The sequence below is a fragment of the Triticum aestivum genome, chromosome 2D, assembly GCF_018294505.1.
Source record: "Triticum aestivum cultivar Chinese Spring chromosome 2D, IWGSC CS RefSeq v2.1, whole genome shotgun sequence".
NCBI lineage: Eukaryota > Viridiplantae > Streptophyta > Magnoliopsida > Poales > Poaceae > Triticum > Triticum aestivum.
In genome coordinates, this window is record NC_057799.1 from 67051432 (window position 1) to 67072620 (window position 21189).

The 21189-nt window shown below is 49.1% G+C and overlaps 2 protein-coding genes across 2 annotated transcripts; both read right to left on the reverse strand.

Annotated features, from left to right (window-relative positions):
- Positions 1 to 449: 449 nt before the first annotated feature.
- LOC123048742 (autophagy-related protein 18a-like) lies at positions 450 to 5355 on the reverse strand. The gene is made up of 4 exons (XM_044471784.1): positions 4504 to 5355; positions 1008 to 1254; positions 782 to 911; positions 450 to 670 (listed from the first exon to the last, which is right to left on the reverse strand). Exons 1-4 carry the CDS (start codon positions 5224 to 5226, stop codon positions 583 to 585), a joined length of 1188 nt encoding a protein of 395 aa, XP_044327719.1. The 5' UTR covers positions 5227 to 5355; the 3' UTR covers positions 450 to 582.
- A 1992-nt stretch (positions 5356 to 7347) lies between these two features.
- On the reverse strand, positions 7348 to 9851 carry LOC123048743 (autophagy-related protein 18d-like). Its single transcript, XM_044471785.1, has 4 exons — positions 9096 to 9851; positions 8034 to 8280; positions 7794 to 7926; positions 7348 to 7584 (listed from the first exon to the last, which is right to left on the reverse strand). Exons 1-4 carry the CDS (start codon positions 9324 to 9326, stop codon positions 7503 to 7505), a joined length of 693 nt encoding a protein of 230 aa, XP_044327720.1. The 5' UTR covers positions 9327 to 9851; the 3' UTR covers positions 7348 to 7502.
- Between the last annotated feature and the right edge of the window lie 11338 nt (positions 9852 to 21189).

The following is a 21189-nucleotide window of genomic DNA, read 5'->3' on the forward strand; positions in this document are numbered from 1 at the left end:
AGAAACGAAGGGAGCAGTACTTTAGCCTACCTGACAGAGAAGCGAAGGATATTCGGTGTTGAAATTATGAAGTATACCTATAAACTTTTCCGCATGGGCTAGACGGACTGCATTTGCATTTTGCCCTAGCCGGAGGCTAGCTAGTTGTGAAAAAAAAATGCCTGACCCAAATTTTAAATTCAGACCACTAGCCACTCCCTTAATTAAGGGCCTCTACTATGGAAACAAGCACTGATGATTAGGCCAAAACCGATTTACTTTTGCAAACACCTCTCTAAGCCAGCCATTGCATTGTAAGACTCCCTTCGTTTCTTTTTGCTCCGCGTATAAAATTTGATCAAAGTCAAACTGCACAAAGTTTGATCAAATTTATATAAAAAATATGAACATCTATAATACTAAAACTATACAGTATGAAAATACATTTCATATTGTAAATGTTGATAACTTTTAATATAAAGTTAGTCAAACTTTACAAAGCTTGACTCTGATCAAACTTTATACGCAGACTAAAAAGAAACGGAGGGAGTACATCCTATGGCTAAATCTCCTAGTGGGCTGAGATATTTCTCTCTTGCTGCCTCACTCGTTGATCTTCTTAATGAATCTCTCATGCTCCAGCTGCTTCATCTCGCCCGCGTTCACGGGGTCGAAACGGCACCGGTAGAAGCTGCAGGCACAAACCATTCGCAGCCACAAAAAGATCAGTTCACTGTTCACGGATCATGCCATATATTCTGTTCTACACCATGAGAAAAGAAACCAGGGGACACACACGCACCTTCCGTCCGTGCCGGCGATGAGGATGGTGTTGGGGTGGTGCCGCCAGAACTCCACCGCGTACTCGACGCCCTCACGGAGCCGGACCTGCGCCAGAGACCGCTCTGAGCTGAAGTAGCTCGGCAAGTAACCTGCAAGAGATGCACGCAGAAGTACTTCAGTTTTTCAGGGTACAGAAAACCACATTGGATCGTTAGTTCTTCTGTGTAGGAGAACAGGTGTTACACCTTTCAAGAACGATGGCAGTAATGATCCCTGCTTGGCTGCTGCCGGTGCAGGAGGAAACGCCGCTGCTCGTGACGGGGCCACCAGGAGGGCATCCCCGTCGCCGCCCTCCATTGTCAAGGTTGCTTTGTCGACGCTGGCGACGGGGAAAACGTGGACCGTCCCCTTGTCGCTGGAAACGGCCAGCCATCTGAAGTCCGGCGAGAAGGCGATGCAGTGGATGTCTGCTCTGTCGATGCCTCTCCTTAGCTGCACGTACGCAGCAACTCAGAACTGGTTGAAGATTACGAAGCACTTTGAATTTGAATAAGACCATGCTTCTTTTTTTTCATAATCCATTAATCAAATAAATTAGGTCATAAGATCGAATCAAGAATTTCATTATATCCATTTCTTACACCTTTTATTTTGTATGATATTCCATAAGAATAAACCATAGGGATAGGGTTTAGAATAGAAGTAATAAAGTGAATAAAAAGAGGGGGCAATCTAAATATTGCTAATATATTAGGACCATCTTATTAATAATTCTAATGAGTTATCTTGGAATTTAGAATCAAATGAAAACCCCTATATTATGCTCAAGGAAAGTAGATTTAGATAGGAGCTTATGCCCTAAAAAATACACTAGTTTCCATAGATTAAAATAGCCCGCGAAACAGCCGCGATAGCTGCGCTATAGCTGCCCGGGAGCCTCGCCGCTACGATATGGTTGTTGCCGCGAAATCCTCCACATATCCCTCTAAATGGCTCAAAAACAGCAAAACCCTCCAGAAATCTTCTCTCCCACCAAAAAAAAATCCCGCTATTTGCCGCAATTGCCCGCTATGGCAGCCGCTATAGCTGCTGGGAGAGGCCGCCGCAAAATCGTTTCTCCCGCGATTTTAATCCTTGCTAGTTTCTTAAATTTAAAATAAAAAAGATTTTTTCTTATGTCGAGAAATATTTGTTTTTCAAGATAAACAATGTCAGTTAGGCACCTAATCTTTATGTCATAATAGACCCGAACACTTGCCTCAGATTGACTTAAATAATATATAAGAGCAACTCCAATGGGGCGACCCATTTCGTCCGCGGCCGTCCATTTGGGTCAGCGCGGACAGAAAAGGCGGCCCAACGCGCCGACCCAAACGGACGCGCGTCCGTTTTTCGTCCGCGGGAGACCCATTCCCGGCCCATATTTGAGCATGATTTGCGTCGGCGCGGACACGCGACGGGCGCGCGCGCGGTCGCCTACTCCTGTCCCCGGGCCCGCTGGTCTGTGGCACATTGGCCTCCCTCCCCCCGGCCAACAAGCAACCCTCGCCCCCCGCCTCCTCCGTCACCGACGCCGCCGCCGATTTTTGCGGCGACTCTTCCAGCTGCCGCCGCCTCCACATCCGCCCAGCAACGCCGCCCCTGTCCCCAGTCGCCCGCCGCCGCCGGGGAGCAAAGTAGTTCCCGCCGCCGCTTCCCCCACCGCACAGCCGCCCGCGACCAAGAAGAGGCCTCGCCGCCCCCGCCACATACGACCGGCACGCTCGTCGGACGCCGTCACACTCGTCGAACGCCGGCCGGGCAGCTAGCTGGTCTGTGGGTGCCGCGTCTCCCCTCGCCGGCCGCCTCCTTCTTCGACGCCCGCAAGCTGTTCGACAGTTTGCCAAGGTACAAAAATGGACTCCGCCGACGAGTTCTTTTTCCACAATTTCATTTGCGACTCCGACGACTCGTTGTCCGACGACGAGGAGGAGATATTGGCTGCCGTGTTGGTCCATCACCACCTCAACAACCAGCGACCGTTGTTCCGTGGCTCCATTCCGAGCCACCTTCCGGCGTTGAATCGTAACCGAGAGAGCGGACATTTCCTTCTCTGAAAGGACTACTTTGATACAACAAACCCGTTGTTCAAACATCACCAATTCCGTCGCCGGTTCCCTATGTGTAGGCATGTTTTCAACCGTATTAGAGAGGGAGTGATCGGCTATGATGACTACTTCGAGTGCAAAGAGGATGCTGTCGGCAAGATTGGTTTCTCCTCTTATCAGAAATGCACTGCCGCCATCCGAATGCTTGCATACGGAGTGCCCGGTGATCTCATTGACGAGTACGTCCGTATGAGCGAGTCTACATGCCTAGAGTCCCTGTATAAGTTATGCAAGGCTGTGATTGCTGTGTTTGGCCCTGAGTACTTGAGAGAGCCGACAGCTGCAGATACAGCCCGTTTGTTGGCGATGAATGCTAGCAGGGGCTTCCCGGGGATGCTTGGCAGCATAGACTGCATGCACTGGGAGTGGAAGAACTGCCCTTCTGCTTGGCAAGGGCAGTATAAGGGACATGTCAGGGCTTGCACTGTCATACTAGAGGCCGTGGCGTCTCAAGATCTCTGGATCTGGCACTTTTTCTTTGGCATGGCTGGATCACACAATGATATCAACGTGCTTCAGCGCTCGCCGATGTTTGCTAGGCTTGCCGAAGGCAACAGCCCACCGGTGAACTTTACTGTCAACGGCCACAACTACGACAAAGGGTACTATTTGGGTGACGGTATCTATCCTCAGTGGACCACTATTGTAAAGACAATACCCGACCCTGTTGGAGAGAAAAGGAAAAGATTTGCCCAAGAGCAAGAGAGTGCTAGAAAGGATGTCGAGCGTGCCTTTGGTGTTTTGCAATCTCGATGGGGCATCGTTCGGTATCCTGCTAGTACTTGGAGCACGCAGAAACTATGGGAGGTGATGACTGCTTGTGTGATCATGCACAATATGATCGTAGAAGACGAGCGCCCGGAACGTCTGTACGATCAAGGCTTTCAGTTTCAGGGTGAGAATGTTGTGCCTGAGCATGGAGTAGCGGCAACATTTGAGCAGTTCACTCAGTTTCATGAAGACATGCGTGATTGGGAAACTCACGTGCAACTGCAAAATGATTTGGTTGAGCATATGTGGACTCATGTTGGCAACCAATAGATGTATCTACTTTTATTCGTTCGTAAAACTATGTGAAACATTTTTATTTTTATTTGGCCTGTAAAAACTATAATATTTATTTGGGCGGACTATTTTGTTTGTTAAATTTTCATTTCACAATATGTTGAATGCAATGCAAAATTGGGCGGCCAGCCGGCCACGCCGCACATATGGGTCGGCGCGTTGGGCGCGTGCCGACCCATATAAAAAACAGGGCGGGCGGCCGACCCAAACGGATAAAAAGCGGACGAAATCGCCGTCCGTTTGGGTCAGCCCGTTGGAGTTACTCTAATTGCTCCAGTGAATAACACGACCGAACACCAAGATGGAAGCACACTGAAGTAGGTATATACTTTCTCCGTCATATTCGTTTGAGCGACAAGTAATTCTAATTGGAGGGAGTATATGTTTTGCTAGTCCAGTAAATACTTACCGTGACAAGAGGCAAAACGACTCTTATGTAACTGATTAGAAAATATTGTGCCCCGAAAAGGAAGATTTTCCAGGAGAAAACCAACTAAAATACTGACGAGAGGTAGTAGGCGTTGGATACCTCTTGGAGCATGGTGCCGTCGTCGGTGCTGAAGATGCGCACGAGCGTGCCCTTTGATCCGGCTGTGGCGAGCAGCCGGCCGTCGCGGGAGAGCGCGATGCACGACAGGCTCGACGCGTGCGCGCGCACGTCGACGCTGCCGGGCTTGCCGGTCCGGCGGACCTGCACCGCCCCCTTCTCCGGCCGCGGCAGGGCGCAGACGAGCCGCGTCTCCTGGTCAACCGCCAGCGCGCACAGCCCAAGCGGGTTGGGGCCCGTCTGAACCAGCTTTCGGCTCTTCAAGTCGCCGCTGATGACCAGCATGGCCATCTGCTGGCCGGCGACGAGCACGTGGCCCCCGAGAAGGCGGAGCCCGCCCACGGGGCCGAGGTCGGGGGTCTTGGTCGAGCCGATGGCTATCTGCTTCGCCTCCCCGCTCTCCTCGTCCCAGAAGTAGATGGCGTGGTGCTCGGCCGCGCCCTTGACGGCGCCTGCCATCTGGGTCACAACGGCCACGCGCGACCGCGTTAGCAGCTCGGCGGAGGTCACCACGACGCCGGGAGAGGCGACGGCGTCGGACTTGTAGTGGACGCGCTCGACCTTGTCGTCGTCGCAGGAGAAGACGTGGAACCCGGTGGCCGCGGACGCGACGAAGTGGGAGGTGCCGCTGCTGAAGGCGACGTGGACGATCGGGGAGTCGGCTTCGGCGGGGGCCGCGGGGGACGACGACGGCGAAGACGCCATGGTCGATCAATCGAAGCCGAAACCTAGCTAGCTAGCTAGCTGATGAATCGATCAGCACGGCGGTGACGACGTATGTACCCTGCGCGTCCGTGACCGTGATTTAAGCCGCTCGTACGGAATTGGGTAACCATAACTACGTCGAACCGACCGTGACAAGCTTTGCATGTTTGGCCACGCAAAAATAAAAAAAACTTTGCATGGTTGGAGCCGGACTCTGTAACTTGCAGCGCACACGTAAGCGGACTACAACTATCCACGAAATCCACCCAGTATCAAAACTGAATTCAGTTTTGTTAAAGCACGTCTAGATGTGTCCTAATTATTGCACATCTATTTTATTGTCTACTTTATTTTTCTTGTAGTGTGACTGGGTCACTTAGATGTGCAATAACTAGATGTGCCTAGATAGACACGAATGATTTTTTTTTTTTTGAATTGTGAAGCTTCCGTTCTAAAATATAAGACGTTTTAGTAGGTTATAAACTAGCCTACAAAAACATCTTATATTTTAAAATAGAGAGAGTAAACGTTAGGGATGCTGCTAATTAGCGGCTAGCTGCATCACGACACGAGAGGTCCCCACGATCATCGGCAACAAAACTCTGACAATGTTGAGGACGACGAGGTTGACGACTCGACGAGGTTGTGCGGGGTAACGGACATATAATGTGCACGCGATAACCTTTGGGGAAGGCTTTAGCTGAGCATGTCGACGCCCCAACTGGAACTTGGCTAGAAGATTAAAATGACAGCAGTGCACTGATGAGGGACACAAGGGAGAGAAAAGATAGAAGGCGACAAAGCGGAGGCATTAAAAGCATCTCTAGCAGACCTTTTATAAGGCTAGCCCTTGTAAGGGGTTTACGGTTCGCGTTTGGCCTTTTATAAGGGGCGAATTTGGCTACGGCCGAGCTGCAACCTTATGTGAAACTGTAAAATTTGAAAAAATATTTCGCGCGAGAAATGAAAAAGAAACTGTAGAGATGATCATTCATACATATATATAGTTCATTGATTACATACTGCGCATTGGCCTACCCTAACCCTAAACTGGCCAAAATGGGGCTCACCGGAGCCCTGCGGGCGCGGCGGCGACGCTGCGGCAGTGGCGGCGATCACTCGTCGTCATTGTCGGAGGTGAGGTCGATGTACATGGAGACCTGCGCTTCGGCTTTGCGGCCCCACACCTCCTCCTTCTCCTCGAACTACCGCGTCTTGGCGAGGCCTTGCTCGAGTAGGACATCGTTGGCCTCCTCGTCCCAGTGGCGGCGATGCGCCACCACCTCCTCCTCCCGCGCACAGCGCGCGAGAATCGCCACCTTGATGGCGCCCGCCTCAAATTGGGGCATGTTGTCCTCCGGCCCGACAACGCCGGCGCGCAGCCGCTCCGCCTTGTGCTCCCTCTTCACTGCGCGGAGCTGAGTGAGATCCTCCGCCTCCCTCTTGACCGGCACAACAGCGTACGCGAGCTGCACGCACCGGAGGAGCTACCCGTGTTGTACGATAGCCGAGCCTGCCGCCAGTCGTACTCCCCCGTCTCGCTGCGGAGGAGTGATGGTGGCGGCTCAAGGCCACGGTTGGTGTACCGCCGGGCAGACTGCTTCCTCGCCGCGTCGGTGGTGACGCAACGCTTCCGCTCGGTGTCGTCGCCATCGCACCGGCCAGAGTTCCACTTTCCGTCCCACATCATGGCGGATCGGTGGGCGGGGCAGCGGATTTAGGTCACCGTCAGCGAGAAATCGCAGGGGGGATGGGGAACCACGGCGGCGGCGGGATAGGGTTTCCACCCGTATCATGGCCACGGACCCGGATATATACTGCGACGGGGGGAGGGGGTCGTTTCCGGGCCACTTTAAATTTTTACGGTTCGGGCCGACTATACGGGTCTGGTGTGGCCCAAAAATCGAGCCAAACCCGTATAGTCGTCGGAATTATGTGGACCGTGCGGTTTTAAGGGGTTTGCTAGAGATGCTCTAACGACAGATGAAGAAGGTGGGAAATGTGATGCGGTGGGCTCCATATGAACGTCACGCCGTATGACTTGTGGTTGCACCTTGGCGCCGTATAATTCTTTTTTCTCTTTCAATTATGCGGGTGAGTTGCATGCATTATATTCATTAAAAACGAAGATGATCAAAATGTCAAAGAAGTCATGATTCATACAACACCATAGAGGTGCGTCTACGTAGAAAAATCTAGACATCATCAACCTGAAAGTATATTGACTTCCAACTGGACCTAAAGAAGTGCCTTGCTGCCTTGCGTCCCTAATCCCTTCAGAGGTCCATGAAGTTCTCATGGTACACCCCCGGCACCATGTCGCCTCCTTTCACCGGGTCGAACTCGCAGCGGTAGAACCTGCACGCACACCATGACAGTCGTTGTCAGCATGTAACGTTATGGTATCATCTCAGAAACTTCTAAACAAAATGCATCAAGAAGTGGGAGGTAAGCTCGCGCGAGCATGTGATACAGAATGCCACATGCGTGTGTGTCACAATATGTTGCACATGTGACATGTGTATCAATATAAAATTGAGAGAGTGATTTTAGCTTCTTCAACGCACCTTTTGTCCATGCAGACAATGGTAATGGTGTTGGGGTGTCTCCGGTCGAATGCCACGGAGCACTTGGTCCAGGCGTTAGGGATCCGGAACTGGGCAAACGACCACTTCGAGCTGAAATACGTCGGCAGGTAGCCTGTGTGTTCATGAGGAGTGAAGTGTTATGTTAAGATTTTGATTGAGTAAAAAATTGTAGGGAGCGACGTTAATTTTATCAGTTAAAATGTAGGAATATTCACCCACCTTTCAAGAACGACATGCGTGATGAGCTCTGGTTGGTTGTTGCGGGTGCGGGAGAAGATGGTAGTACTAGTGGTGCCGCCAGAATGTCATTACTGGCATGGTCTTCCTCGAGAGTGGAGCTTGTGAGGTTGAAGTCATTGATGCTAAAAACGTGCACCGTTGCCTTGTCGCTGGACACCGCTAACCATTTGGAGTCGTGGGAAAAGGCGATGCAGTGGATGTCTGCCCCTTCGGTGCCTCTTCTCAGCTACAACAAGAGTCAAGAACACCAAACATGTGAACAAGATGCAGTTCCAATGTACTCCCTTTATATAGAAATATAAAAGTGTTTAGATCACTAAAGTAGTGGTCCAAAACCTCTTCTAAATATAAATAGATGATACCCGACCATGCCGCGGGAATAAGTTGCAATATGTTTCAATGAAATTTGATTATATGAAACTGTTATTATTTGGAACAGGAAGTCTTAATGATTTACTTTATTTAATTACCTTGCATCTTAAAATATAGAAGTACTCCAGGAGTATAGCATAATAAAATAACTTTCTCATGCGTAGGTACATATCATGTGACATGTTTGCATATTATTAAGATCACTTACTTAGTTATATTATAGGATTTCAATGAGAATTTTGGTTGACTCGCCTTAGGGTGATTTCTCACCAAAAGCATGCTAGAACACACGATATGTGTGTATGTTTTGCCTTACGACCAAGCAAGTAAAATTCCTAAAATTATATCTTTGGAAAGAAAACACACTTTTTACAAAATGAGGAAAATACTTATTTCTATTTGGTTATTGATCGTTTTTTAGGATTTTTTTTTTGAAGCTATCCTTTGTTTAGGATTATTACTGTTATAATTCCGAGATTTTTTCTATATTGACCACTGAAAAAACATCTTAGTAAGAGCACATGTATGGAGTAGTGAATCTGTCTTTTCAAATCACCTTATCTAAGTTCCTTAAAAGCTTTTGAAAGTCTGAGGTCAAAACTGAAGAGTAGACCAATGCAATAGTTCATGATCGAAAGAGTAGACAGCTTTGAGACATCCTGTGCATACCTCTTGGAGCTTGGTGCCGTCGGCGGTGCTGAATATGCGCACGAGCGTGCCCCTGGTGCCGGCGGTGGCGAGCAGCCGTCCGTCGCGGGACAGCGCGAGGCACGCCACGCCGGAGCCGTGGGCGCACACGCTGACGCTGCCGGCCCTGCCGCGCCGGCGGACCTGCACCGATCCCGCCTCCGGCAGCGGCAGGGCGTAGACGAGCGTCGCAGGCCCATTCGGCTCCTCCATGGCGCACAGCCCAGCGGATTCGGCCCCGTCGTCACCTCCTTCTCCCAGTGCACGCCGTCGAACAGCGTGGCCGTCCCCTCGCCGGCGACGAGCATGTGGTCCCCCCGCAGGCGGAACCCGCCGACGGCGCCGCACGGGCTCCTGACGGTGTTGGTCCTGGCGTCCTTGGGCTTGCACATGCCGTTCCAGAAGTCGATGACGTGGTCGTCGACGGCGCCGCTGACGGCGCTGGGCCTCCGCGTCGCGACGGCCAGCTGAGAGCGCGTGAGCAGCTGGGCGGAGGTCACCTTGAGCTCGCTGCTGCGCCGGTGCATGCCGCTCTCGAGAGGGTGGCAGGAGAATACGTGGAAGCCGGTGGCCATGGCCGCGACGAAGTGCGTGCCGTGCTGGTTGAAGGCGACGTGGACGAGCGGATCCGGAGCGGGGACTAGGACTACCCCGTCCGGCAGCTCGGACGTAGACGATGTAGACGCCATGACCGATGGGCTCAACGATAGATCCATCAAAGCTTTGCTTTGGGATTACAACTAGTTCAATCTGCTAATTGATGATCAGCAATCACGGCGAAGTATATATGTTGTGATGACCGACCGAGGCTCGATCGTGAACGTACCCGTGGAGTAGTTAAGTTGGTAATCATGTCGAACTAGGAGACATGCATGCATGTTCGGAGTCGGATTACAATTACTTTTTGTTTTGAGACAGTCGGATTACAGTTACTTTTTTTTTTGAAATGTCGCCGCTTTTATTTAACCAAGTGTAACTCGGAATGTCATCCGAAATTACATCCAAAATGCAGTCTAAGGGAACCCCCAACCAAACCTTACACAATTCATCGCCTACCCCTACTTTTGCTAATTTACGCGCGGCAACATTACCGGTGCGTTTCACCCATGTCACTTTGTAGTCATTCTTCAACGCCAGCATCTGTTTAATTTCCTGAATCCATGGTCCAGCTCCCGAATAATTGATGCCCTTCTGGTTGATCATTGGCACCACCGGCAAACAGTCCAACTCCAAATGGACATTCTGTACATTGATCTCCTCAGCTACATGCAAAGCTCTTTTGCAAGCCAATATCTCCGCTGCTTCAGGCTCCACAATGTGTGGAAAATGATGGCACACTCCGGCCAGAAATGCCCCATTGTGGTCCCGAAGTACCGCTCCACCACCAGCCTTACTCCCTCCTTTATGAACCGCACCATCAGAATTGATCTTAACCCATCCATCTTCAGGTGCTTCCCATTTTTGGGGCTGATCCGTCCTTTCTTGCCTCGGCTTTGGTTGATGCACGCTGCTCCATTCCGCCATGTAAGAGCATACCAACTCCATTATTTCATGTGGTTGGTCAATCCTCTTCCCATCTCTTGCTGAATTCCTAGCGAGCCAGAGACCATAAATGGCCTGTATCATTGCCTCCCGCTCGTCCCCATCAGCAGTTGAGAACCATTCAAGGAGCCAGCGAGATAACTCACCATGATTGTCCATCGGAGCCGGAGGAAGAGGCACAGAAACACCCTTCTCGCGCAGAATCTTCCAGAAGTGGACGGAGTGTGGACACGCCCAAAACCGGTGGTATATGGTTTCCTCTCTGCCACATGCCACGCAAAAAACTCCTGGTTTAATTCTTCTGCGATGAAGCTCGGCGCCAACTGTTGGAGAACGTAGTAATTTCAAAAATTTCCTACGCACACACAGGATCATGGTGATGCATAGCAACGAGAGAGAAGAGTGTGTCCACGTACCCTCGTAGACCGAAAGCGGAAGCGTTAGCACAACGCGGTTGATGTAGTCGTACGTCTTCACGATCCGAACGCACGGCACCTCCGAGTTCAGCACACGTTCAGCCCGATGACGTCCCTCGAACTCCGATCCAGCCGAGTGTTGAGGGAGAGTTTCGTCAGCACGACGGCGTGGTGACGATGATGATATTCTACCGACGCAGGGCTTCGCCTAAGCACCGCTACAATATTATCGAGGTGGACTATGGTGGAGGGGGGCACCGCACACGGCTAAAAGATTAAACGATCAATTGTTGTGTCTATGGGGTGCTCCCTGCCCCCGTATATAAAGGAGCAAGGGGGGAGGCGGCCTGCCAAGGAGGAGGGCGCGCCAAGGGGGGACTCCTACTCCCACCGGGAGTAGGACTCCTCCTTTCCTTGTTGGAGTAGGAGAAGGGAAGGGAGAAGGAGAAGGAAGGAAGGGGGCGCCCCCCTTCCCTAGTCCAATTCGGACTAGTCAGGGGTGCGGCCACCCTTTGGGGCCTTTCTCTCCTTTCCCGTATGGCCCATTAAGGCCCAATACGAATTCCCGTAACTCTCCGGTACTCCGAAAAATACCCGAATCACTCGGAACCTTTCCGATGTCCGAATATAGTCGTCCAATATATCGATCTTTACGTCTCGACCATTTCGAGACTCCTCGTCATGTCCCTGATCTCATCCGGCACTCCGAACTCCTTCGGTACATCAAAACACATAAACTCATAATATAACTGTCATCGTAACTTTAAGCGTGCGGACCCTACGGGTTCGAGAACTATGTAGACATGACCGAGACACGTCTCCGGTCAATAACCAATAGTGGAACCTAGATGCTCATATTGGCTCCCACATATTCTACGAAGATCTTTATCGGTCGGACCGCATAACAACATACATTGTTCCCTTTGTCATCGGTATGTTACTTGCCCGAGATTCGATCGTCGGTATCTCAATACCTAGTTCAATCTCGTTACCGGCAAGTCTCTTTACTCGTTCCGTAATACATCATCCTGCAACTAACTCATTAGTTGCTATGCTTGCAAGGCTTATAGTGATGTGCATTACTGAGTGGGCCCAGAGATACCTCTCCGACAATCGGAGTGACAAATCCTAATCTCGAAATACGCCAACCCAACAAGTACCTTCGGAGACACCTGTAGAGCACCTTTATAATCACCCATTTACGTTGTGACGTTTGGTAGCACACAAAGTGTTCCTCCGGTAAACAGGAGTTGCATAATCTCATAGTCATAGGAACATGTATAAGTCATGAAGAAAGCAATAGCAACATACTAAACGATCAAGTGCTAAGGTAACGGAATGGGTCAAGTCAATCACATCATTCTCCTAATGATGTGATCCCGTTAATCAAATGACAACTCATGTCCATGGCTAGGAAACTCAACCATCTTCGGTTAACGAGCTAGTCAAGTAGAGACATACTAGTGACACTCTGTTTGTCTATGTATTAACACATGTATTATGTTTCCGGTTAATACAATTCTAGCATGAATAATAAACATTTATCATGATATAAAGAAATAAATAATAACTTTATTATTGCCTCTAGGGCGTATTTCCTTCACCAACCGCCAGTCCGTTCTTTATCAGGCGCCACATATGGATTTTGGCCTTTTGTGGCGCACTCGTTTCCCACAAGGCCATGTAGCCTTTGTGCTTTAGTACTGAACTCGAGCTCTCTTGCTGGCCCCTTCTAGCTCTCCTCCTCGACACCCGTAGATGGTAAGCAGATCTGACGCTGAAAATGCCATTTTTTGTGAAGTTCCATGCTAGGTAATCCTCCGTTCCCGGGCCTCCAACTGCAATTTGCTGGATATCCACACGATCAGAATCCGAGGACATTGCTTCAAGTTTACCTGCATCCCAACTCGTTCCATCCGGACTCAAAAGATCTGAAACCCTTGTGATCCCATGTATGTACTGCCGACCCAGTGGCCTTAAGTACCCTTGTCTCGGGATCCAATTATCATGGTGAATGTTAACTCTTGAGCCGTCACCCACCGTCCACACAAGGCCTTCTCTCAAAAGGTCTCGGCCATGTAAAATGCTGCGGTACGTGAAAGATGAATTGGATGGGATTGTAGTTGACAGAATTGATTCATCTTTGAAGTACCTGGCCTTGAGCACCCTAGCACACAATGAAGACGGAGTAGTCAGGATCCGCCATGCTTGTTTCGCCAAAAGAGCTTGGTTGAAACCTTCATGATCACAAAAACCGAGTCCTCCCTCTCTCTTAGAAGCACGCATCTTTTCCCAGGAGATCCAATGTACCTTCTTTTCACCATTAATTGCACCCCACCAGAATTTCGAAGAGATAGAAGTCAGATTCTGGTATATCTTCTTTGTGAGGTGAAAACAACTCATAGTGAAAATCGGGATTGATTGTAGTCCTGATTTTACTAGCACTTCCCTCGCAGCCTTCGATAAACCTTGGCCTTTCCAACCTGTCACCTTTCCCTTTGAGCTTTCTATTAGATATTTGAACGTACCATCTTTGGACTTACCAACCAGTGTTGGGAGTCCAAGGTAACACTGACTCAAAGCTTCAGACTCGATCCCAATTGCTTGCTTCAACTCAGATTTAGCCCCATCATTGCAGCCCTTTCCAAAAAATATGGAGGATTTCTGCAAGTTCACCTTCTGTCCGGAGGCCTCCTCATAGTGCACCACAATATTTTTAAGAACCATCATGCTTTCCTTCGTTCCTTCCAAGAATACAATGCTATCATCTGCAAACAGTAAATGCGTGACATGGGGGCCAATGCTCCCAAATGCCACCCCTTTCAGAGAATTGTCTTGCTGGGCTTTCCTCAACAAGGCCGAGAACCCTACTACGCAAAAGAGGAACAAGTAAGAGGACAAAGGGTCCCCTTGCCTAAGTCCACGAGAAGGTATGAACTCCCTCGAACAGCCTCCATTTAACTTAACTGAGAACCTTGCGGACGTGATGCATCTCATGATCATAGCTATCCAAAGTGGATCAAAACCGAACCGAACTAGAGTCTGCTCCAAAAAAGCCCACTCGACTCTATCATACGCCTTCAGCATATCAAGCTTCACAGCACATAAGCATTTTTTCCTTCTTCTCATACGAATGGCATGAACACACTCGTATGCAACCAAGACATTATCTGTAATAAGTCGACCGGGGACAAAAGCACTTTGCTCCTCCGAGATGAGAATTGGGAGGACTTTCAATCTATTAGCTAGAACCTTAGTTGCAATCTTGTACAACACGTTGCAAAGACTTATCGGCCTAAACTGAGTAAGTAACTCCAGTGAGTTCACCTTTGGGATCATAACCAGAACCGTGTCATCAAAAGTTTCCGGGGTGGCTGCACCATTCAAAAACTCTCGCACCGCTACGCACACTTCGTTTCTAACCAGCGACCAGTGTCGCTGGTAGAAGAGGGCGGGCAGCCCATCCGAGCCAGGCGTTTTGTAGGGCCCATCTGGAATAGGGCTGCTTGTATCTCGTCGTCCGAAATCGGCCTCGTCAACTTGGCATTCATGTCCTCTGTCACCACCTGTGCAATGTTCTGCAATAAGATATCAGCACCCCGTGACCCTTCAGAAGTAAACAAATTTTCATAGAAACTTGCTGCCATCTCGCGCATATCTTCATCAGTCGTACACCGTGATCCATCCGCTCTTAACAATGCCTTGACCGTGTTCTTCCTATTTCTGTGAGTAGCTCGGTTCTGGAAGTATTTCGTGTCCTGATCTCCGGCCATTAGCCAGTCTACTCTGGACCGTTGTCTGTATAACAGTTCCTGCCGCTCGAACATCTCACGTAATTGTTCCTCCAGGTCTCGGACCTCTCCTTGGCAGCCCGATGAAAGTGCACGAGTCTTAGCAGCAGCAAGTTGTGTCTTGAGTTTAGCAATCTTGCGTCGCACAGACCCAAACACCTCTCTAGCCCATCACTGCATGCTTCCCGTCATCGTACCAATTTTGTCCCACACCGTCGTCAAGCTCAGACCCCCGTTTCCCGCTGCTTCCCACACTTCAGCAATCATGTTCTCATATTGCTCATGTCTCGTCCACGCTTCCTCATAGCGGAATGGTCTGTCGCCTCCTCTAGAGGAGCGCGGAGCTGTCTCCAGCGCTCTCACTAGGATAGCCTGATGATCTGATTCCTCGGTCATGATGTGTTCCACCACTGTCTCCGGGTACATCTGCAGGAAACCATCATTGCATGTAGCCCTATCCATGCGGACTTGGACGTTTTCAGACCCATCCCTCTTATTATCCCACGTGTAGGGATATCCGGAGAAGCCCAAATCTGCAAGACCGCAGTCGGCCAAACAGTCCCTAAAATCCTCCATGCGAGTAAAACTCCTTATGTTGCCCCCAACTTGGTCTGTTTGGAATAATGCCTCATTGAAGTCGCCCAAACAAATCCAAGGGAGGTCATTTTGCCTATGTAAGAATCTGATTGCATCCCACGATTTCTTCCTCATCTCCGTGTTCAGCTCCCCATAGAATCCAGTGACTCTTGAGGTTTTGCCATCACAACTAATCTCAGCATCAATAAAATACTGGCACCATGGTTTAACTGTGACTTGAATATCATCTCGCCACCAGAGGGCCAGACCCCCACTCCTGCCCACACAATCCACGGCCACACCATTCTTGAAACCCAAACTCCATTTAAGTCTATCCATCGCTCTACCTTTTTTCTTTGTTTCACATAAGAAAACCACCGCCGGGTTGTGACACCTAACTAGGTCGCGAAGTTCGCCCACTGTCGAGTCCAACCCCAAGCCCCGATAGTTCCAGGCTAGCAGATTCATTGCTCCCGGCGGCCCCGGAGTTCGGGGTCCGCCGATCCATCATGAGTCTCAGAGATGTGATCAAACACGGAGGCTGTTTTCTGCCTCATATCACGAATGAAAACATCAGACGAAACCTGCCTGTTAATATCTCCTTTAGCCGCCCACATCTGTCTAGGCCCTCTCTTCTTGCTTGTATTTTCCTCTTTGTCATAATGCTCCTGACGTGGCCTATGTACTGAGTTTTGCCTAGGCTTCTTCACGTACCTACCTCTTTGTCTCCCATGAAAGCCATGCATATAGGGTTCCCCCAGTGGGTTACCCCAGCCCGACCCGCTAGTCTGCCGCCCGACAAAAGAAGACTGAGCTTTGTCCTTTCCTCTACTGTACTTCTCGTCTTCCCTTTCTTCTCTCCTCTGACGCTGCTCATTCTGCTCCATTAACTTATAGCGTAGGTCTGTTTCTCTCCGAGCCTCCAAATTCTCCCTTAAGTCTTTCTCCTTCGGGGTTGCATTCTTTAACTTGCCCTTATCAGGACTGCACACCTCGTTCGTTTCCTGCCTGTTCCGATCACCAGTGCGATTGTTGGCTGAATGGGAGAAGTCGGGATTCAGATTCCTCTTTGTCTGCGATTCTTGCGCCCTAGGATACTCTGAATAAATTCCGGGCGCGTCCCCATTAAAAGAGTCGCTCCTGCTCTGATTGCTACTAGTTGCACCACTCACTGCCCCCTGTGTTGTTTCTTCCCGAGGATGCCCTAAGCCATCTCCCCCATTGGGAAGAGGAGTCAGATGGTGGTATACAGATCCCACCTGCATGAACCAGACGCCCACAGTCGAAGCAAAAGTGAGGCACCTTCTCATAGTGGAAGTCAAACCAAGTTTTCTCCTTGTCCTCTTTCGATTTCTTCAGGAAAAATCCACGGACCAGAGGCTCGAACACAGATATTTTAGCCCTCACCCTAAGTTGACTTCCTCTCACAAAACCCTCCTTGTCAACATCCACTCTGACAATCTCTCCCAGCCAGTTACCCAAAGCCCTCCCAAACGTCTCCGTCCTTTTGTCCGGGGGAAGATCATTCACTCTAACCCAGACGTCTACCTTGTCAAAAACCATCTCAGAAGGTCTTTTGTCTCCCTCATAATCCTTCATAACCAACACAGCAAATTTAAACTGCCAAGGGCCGTTGTTAAGCACGTGCTTCCAGTCGCCCTCACTGCCAAAGTGAACCATAATGGTGTTGGGACCGATCTCACTGAATTTGGCCTCGTGGTGCAACAAGCCCCAAGCTCTAGGCATAGTTTTCTCCAGCACTGCCTTCTTCATCGGTCGCGGTGAGCACACCCGTCCCACAGCCGACCGCTTTCTGTACTTATGGACAATCGGATCTGGATCTTCAAAGACAAAACCTTCAACTTCCTTGTCCATCAAAACCATACCTCCCAATCGCACCGAGAGACTCGCAGTCGGGTCCTGGGTTTTGCTCTCAACTGGAGAACGTGAAGAATCTCCGCTAGCAGATCCAGCCGCCTTCCGTGCCGGCGTCGTAGCCGCCGATACAGAGGTAGATGTGATCGTTGCAGTTTTCCCCAGGGTCGCCGCCTCCTTCCCCTCTTTCTTCCTGTCTGCCGTCCCCGCCATTAGCACTGCTCCTTGACGACAACGCAGTCTGACTGGCCGAAGACCAGGATGAGCGCCGTCGCCCCCCTAGAGATCGCCGAAAAACACCACCCCCGTCGGTCGGAACCCTAACCCTAGCGTAGAGATGCGATCGCCAGGCAATCGCGCTCCGCCACCTTAGCGTCCCTAAAAAACATGGTGGACCCAATCCGTCATGTGTCGGATTACAATTACTGAAACGTACATAAAGCTGTTGGTTCGTTGGGCTGGGCCAAAATGTTCAGGCACTGGAACCGTCTTGTTTATTGGGCTCGGATTTGGGCGTTCTTTTGTCACCGCAGCACATACTAATTCAGCATTATAACCAACCTGTGGTTGGATGGTTAGAGGGATTGTGGTATCCCCAGCCCACCAGGGTTCAAATCCTGGTGCTCGCATTTATTTCTAGATTTATTTCAGAATTTCCGGCGATGCGCATTCAGTGGGAGGAGACGTTCCGTCGACGACGAGGTGACTATGGTGACTTCGTAAATTTCAAGATGATATGCCGGCTCAGTCTTTCGGAGGTGCTCATAGGGGTAGGGTGTGCATGTGTGCATTAAAAGGGGTTAGTGTATGCGCGTGTATATGAGCGCTTGCGTCAGCTTCTGCTCTTAGATTCCCACAAAAAAATTGTGGAAGATCAAGGTCCCAGCTAAGATTAGAGTTTTTCTTTGGTTAGTCTACAAAAAAAGTATACTTACTAGAGACTCCTTATTGAAGAGGGGGTGGAAAGGACAAAGTAACTGTGTGTTTTGTGGGAAAGATGAACCAGTTGATCATCTATTTTTCACATGTTCGGCTGCTTCTATGATGTGGAGTTTAATCAAATGTTCATTTGGGCTGAGAAAAACTCCATCATCAGTCCAAGAATGTTTCAGGGAATGGTTAGACACATTTAGGGCGAATGATAAGAAAAGGGTGTTAGTTGGGATTGCTACAGTATTCTAGGCTTTATGGAAATCTAGGAATGGGATCATCCTTGAAAAAAAACTCTGGTCCTATGACTTTACTTAAACTGATGAGCTACTGGATGGTGGATTGGTCAATTTTGCAGATAAAGGAGCAACAAAAAAAGGTGTTGGAGCTAGGGGCAAGACTGCTAGAATGGGTAGCAAATGAGGTTTATGCAGCCTCTCGAGGGTGCAGAATCAATGTGGCGCGGCTGGAATGAGAAAGCAAAGCTCTTCCGTGTGGTGGCTGATTTGCTCGCTTCTGTCTACTTGTCTTTCAGTGGTCTTTGTCTTTTGGAATTTGAGGCCCCTAGCCTAGATGAATGTATAAACTTAAATAACAAAGTTTGCTGTAGTAGACGGTTTGGTTTCTTAGTCTTGCCTTTAGTTCTATAAACATTTCCCTCTCGGGGATTTGCTGGAGCTGGAAGCAGTTCATTGTGCTCTTTTATTTTTTCCTTGTAGCTCCAAACATCATGGTTTTCGTTAATGAAAATCAGAAGGGTGCGAAGCCCTTCTTTTCTAAAAAAAGCTCTCTAGGGGTAAAAGGCATCACAATCAATTGAGGTGTTCAATTGAAATAGGTTCACCTGATTTTGACCAAGTCAAGAATTTCTCAAAGCTCTCATTCAATTCTTTTATACTCAATGGGAAGCCAGAAACTCAATATAGAGGGGGCCAAACATATTATATAATGTTAGACGGGGCCAAATCATCTAATTTTGCTAATTATGTTTGAAAAATGGAGGATTAGGAGCACATATAGCTGTACTTGTGAGGGCATGGGGGGGCCAAGACCCCTGCCAGCACCCTGCCTCCGCCACTGTTTATACTCCTATACATCATGTTTCCTAATTTTTAAGTCCTCATAATTAATACAAAAAGTTCATCTTCGCCTAGCTCTCTACTTTTGATCTCACGTAGGAGACTCTTGTTTACATTGTGCTTGACACGGACACAGACAAATCCAGTGAATATGTCGTCGCTCTTACAGGGCCGGCCCATAGGCCGGGCAAACGGGGTGCCCGCCCTGGGTCCCCGGGGCGCAGGGGCCCCAACCCAGGTATTCCTTCTCTAGTAAGTAGAATGGGCCAAGGAAAGTAGAAGGGAAAAATAAAGGCCCAAGGAACCGTGCTATGGAAAACCCACCAAGCAAAAGTCACGTCTGTTCGCCACATTGGACCATCATCATTCTCGTCTCTTTAGCTCCGCGACTCATTCGCTTCCCCAAATCCCTACTCCCGAACAGCGCCGCCCCTCGCATGCCTGATGCCTCTCCGATTACAAGGACACGGCCATGATACCAAGGGCGCGAATTTTCACTCCCCAATGGTCCTCTCCTTCCTTTCTCATCGATCTGGTCACTTCCCATCAACTAGAGTTGGAGAGATCAAGATGGTACGTGTTATTGCTTCCCGTAACCTCGTTCCTCAATTCAAAGATTCACTGGTAATTAGCCCTGCCCCCCGGCACTCACGATTCCACGTTGCACATTGTTCTGCCCTTCATTGGATCCAGATGTGAGAGAGCACTCAGGCAGGAGATTAGAAGAGAAAGGGTAAAACCGCTAGGCATCAGACTACTGATGCCTAGCATTCTATCAGACCAGTAGACAGCCCTTGGATTGGATCCCATGCACCCGTTGGATAAGCAGCATCCTTCTGTTGAGTGTTCCCAAAACTGAAACTAATTAATGCTGATTAGCTGTGATTCCACCACTGAATTTTAGCAAGTTGATTAGTAGTGCTTTCAATGTAGGTCCCTCTAGTATCTTGCTTCCATATAAATCGTTGCTTCTTACACATAATAGCTTCCTAAAATCATGCTTATAATTTAAATTCCCTTTAATTTACACTCTTTTTTATACCATCTTATTTTCCGGGAACTTCTACCGAACGCAAAATTGTTTCTGGTGCTACTAAAATTTGCTTCCTGTGCTAGTGCTTCTGTCCAAAAGAAAATCCAATATTGTAATAAATTCGTTATGTTTCCAATGTGCCAAAAAATATTTCCATTGCTTAGAAAATTTGCTTCCAACTATATTTGCGTCAATGTAAGAATTATTTTTCGACGTGCGAGGTAATATTTGCTTCCCTTGGGAGAAAACTTATTTCTAGGCACCACAAACAATGCTTCAATGTTATTTCATATTTATTTCAATCATATGGAATTGATGCTTCCAACAATACAAATTACAAACTATGATTTCTAATCCATAGCAATTTTTTCTCCAAACATTGTCAAGTGACGTGCTTCCTTTATTTTTTGCATATGATTTCACATGTCATGCTTGTAGCTTTTTCGTTTACTAGCAATTTCATAGCAGTTGTGGTTCCATCCCCGTCTCTCTTTGCTCTGCTTCATCCACCATGTCCGACCTAGCCTTGACGGAATCCATTATTTCACCCAGAAGTCATCAGGTGATGCTGTCGTCGAGGCACGAGAGTGGGTGGGGAGCAGCGAGGATGGCACCATGGAGGGGCGACACTCTTAACTCATGGTAGCCGAGCGCGAATCTTGCTAGTTTGCTTCCAAGCCGATGACGAGAACACTAGCCACTGAGATTGTCAATCTCATTTCACATGTCGTTCCACCATCGACCACCACGGCATGCTCACGATCTGCAAAACATTTTCTCCCGCTCCCGTCGACCTTGCAGAACTTCAGGAAACATGAGTTGTTGGATTTGACT

Coding starts and splice junctions, on each gene's coding strand:
- LOC123048742 (XM_044471784.1), bottom strand. CDS start 5,226: ATGGCGTCTTCGCCGTCGTCGTCCCCCGCGGCCCCCGCCGAAGCCGAC. Junction 912..1,007: donor ACTGCCATCGTTCTTGAAAG/GTGTAACACCTG, acceptor CATCTCTTGCAG/GTTACTTGCCGAGCTACTTC. Junction 671..781: donor ATCGCCGGCACGGACGGAAG/GTGCGTGTGTGT, acceptor TTGTGCCTGCAG/CTTCTACCGGTGCCGTTTCG.
- LOC123048743 (XM_044471785.1), bottom strand. CDS start 9,326: ATGGAGGAGCCGAATGGGCCTGCGACGCTCGTCTACGCCCTGCCGCTG. Junction 8,281..9,095: donor ACGGCACCAAGCTCCAAGAG/GTATGCACAGGA, acceptor CTCTTGTTGTAG/CTGAGAAGAGGCACCGAAGG. Junction 7,585..7,793: donor ATTGTCTGCATGGACAAAAG/GTGCGTTGAAGA, acceptor GTGTGCGTGCAG/GTTCTACCGCTGCGAGTTCG.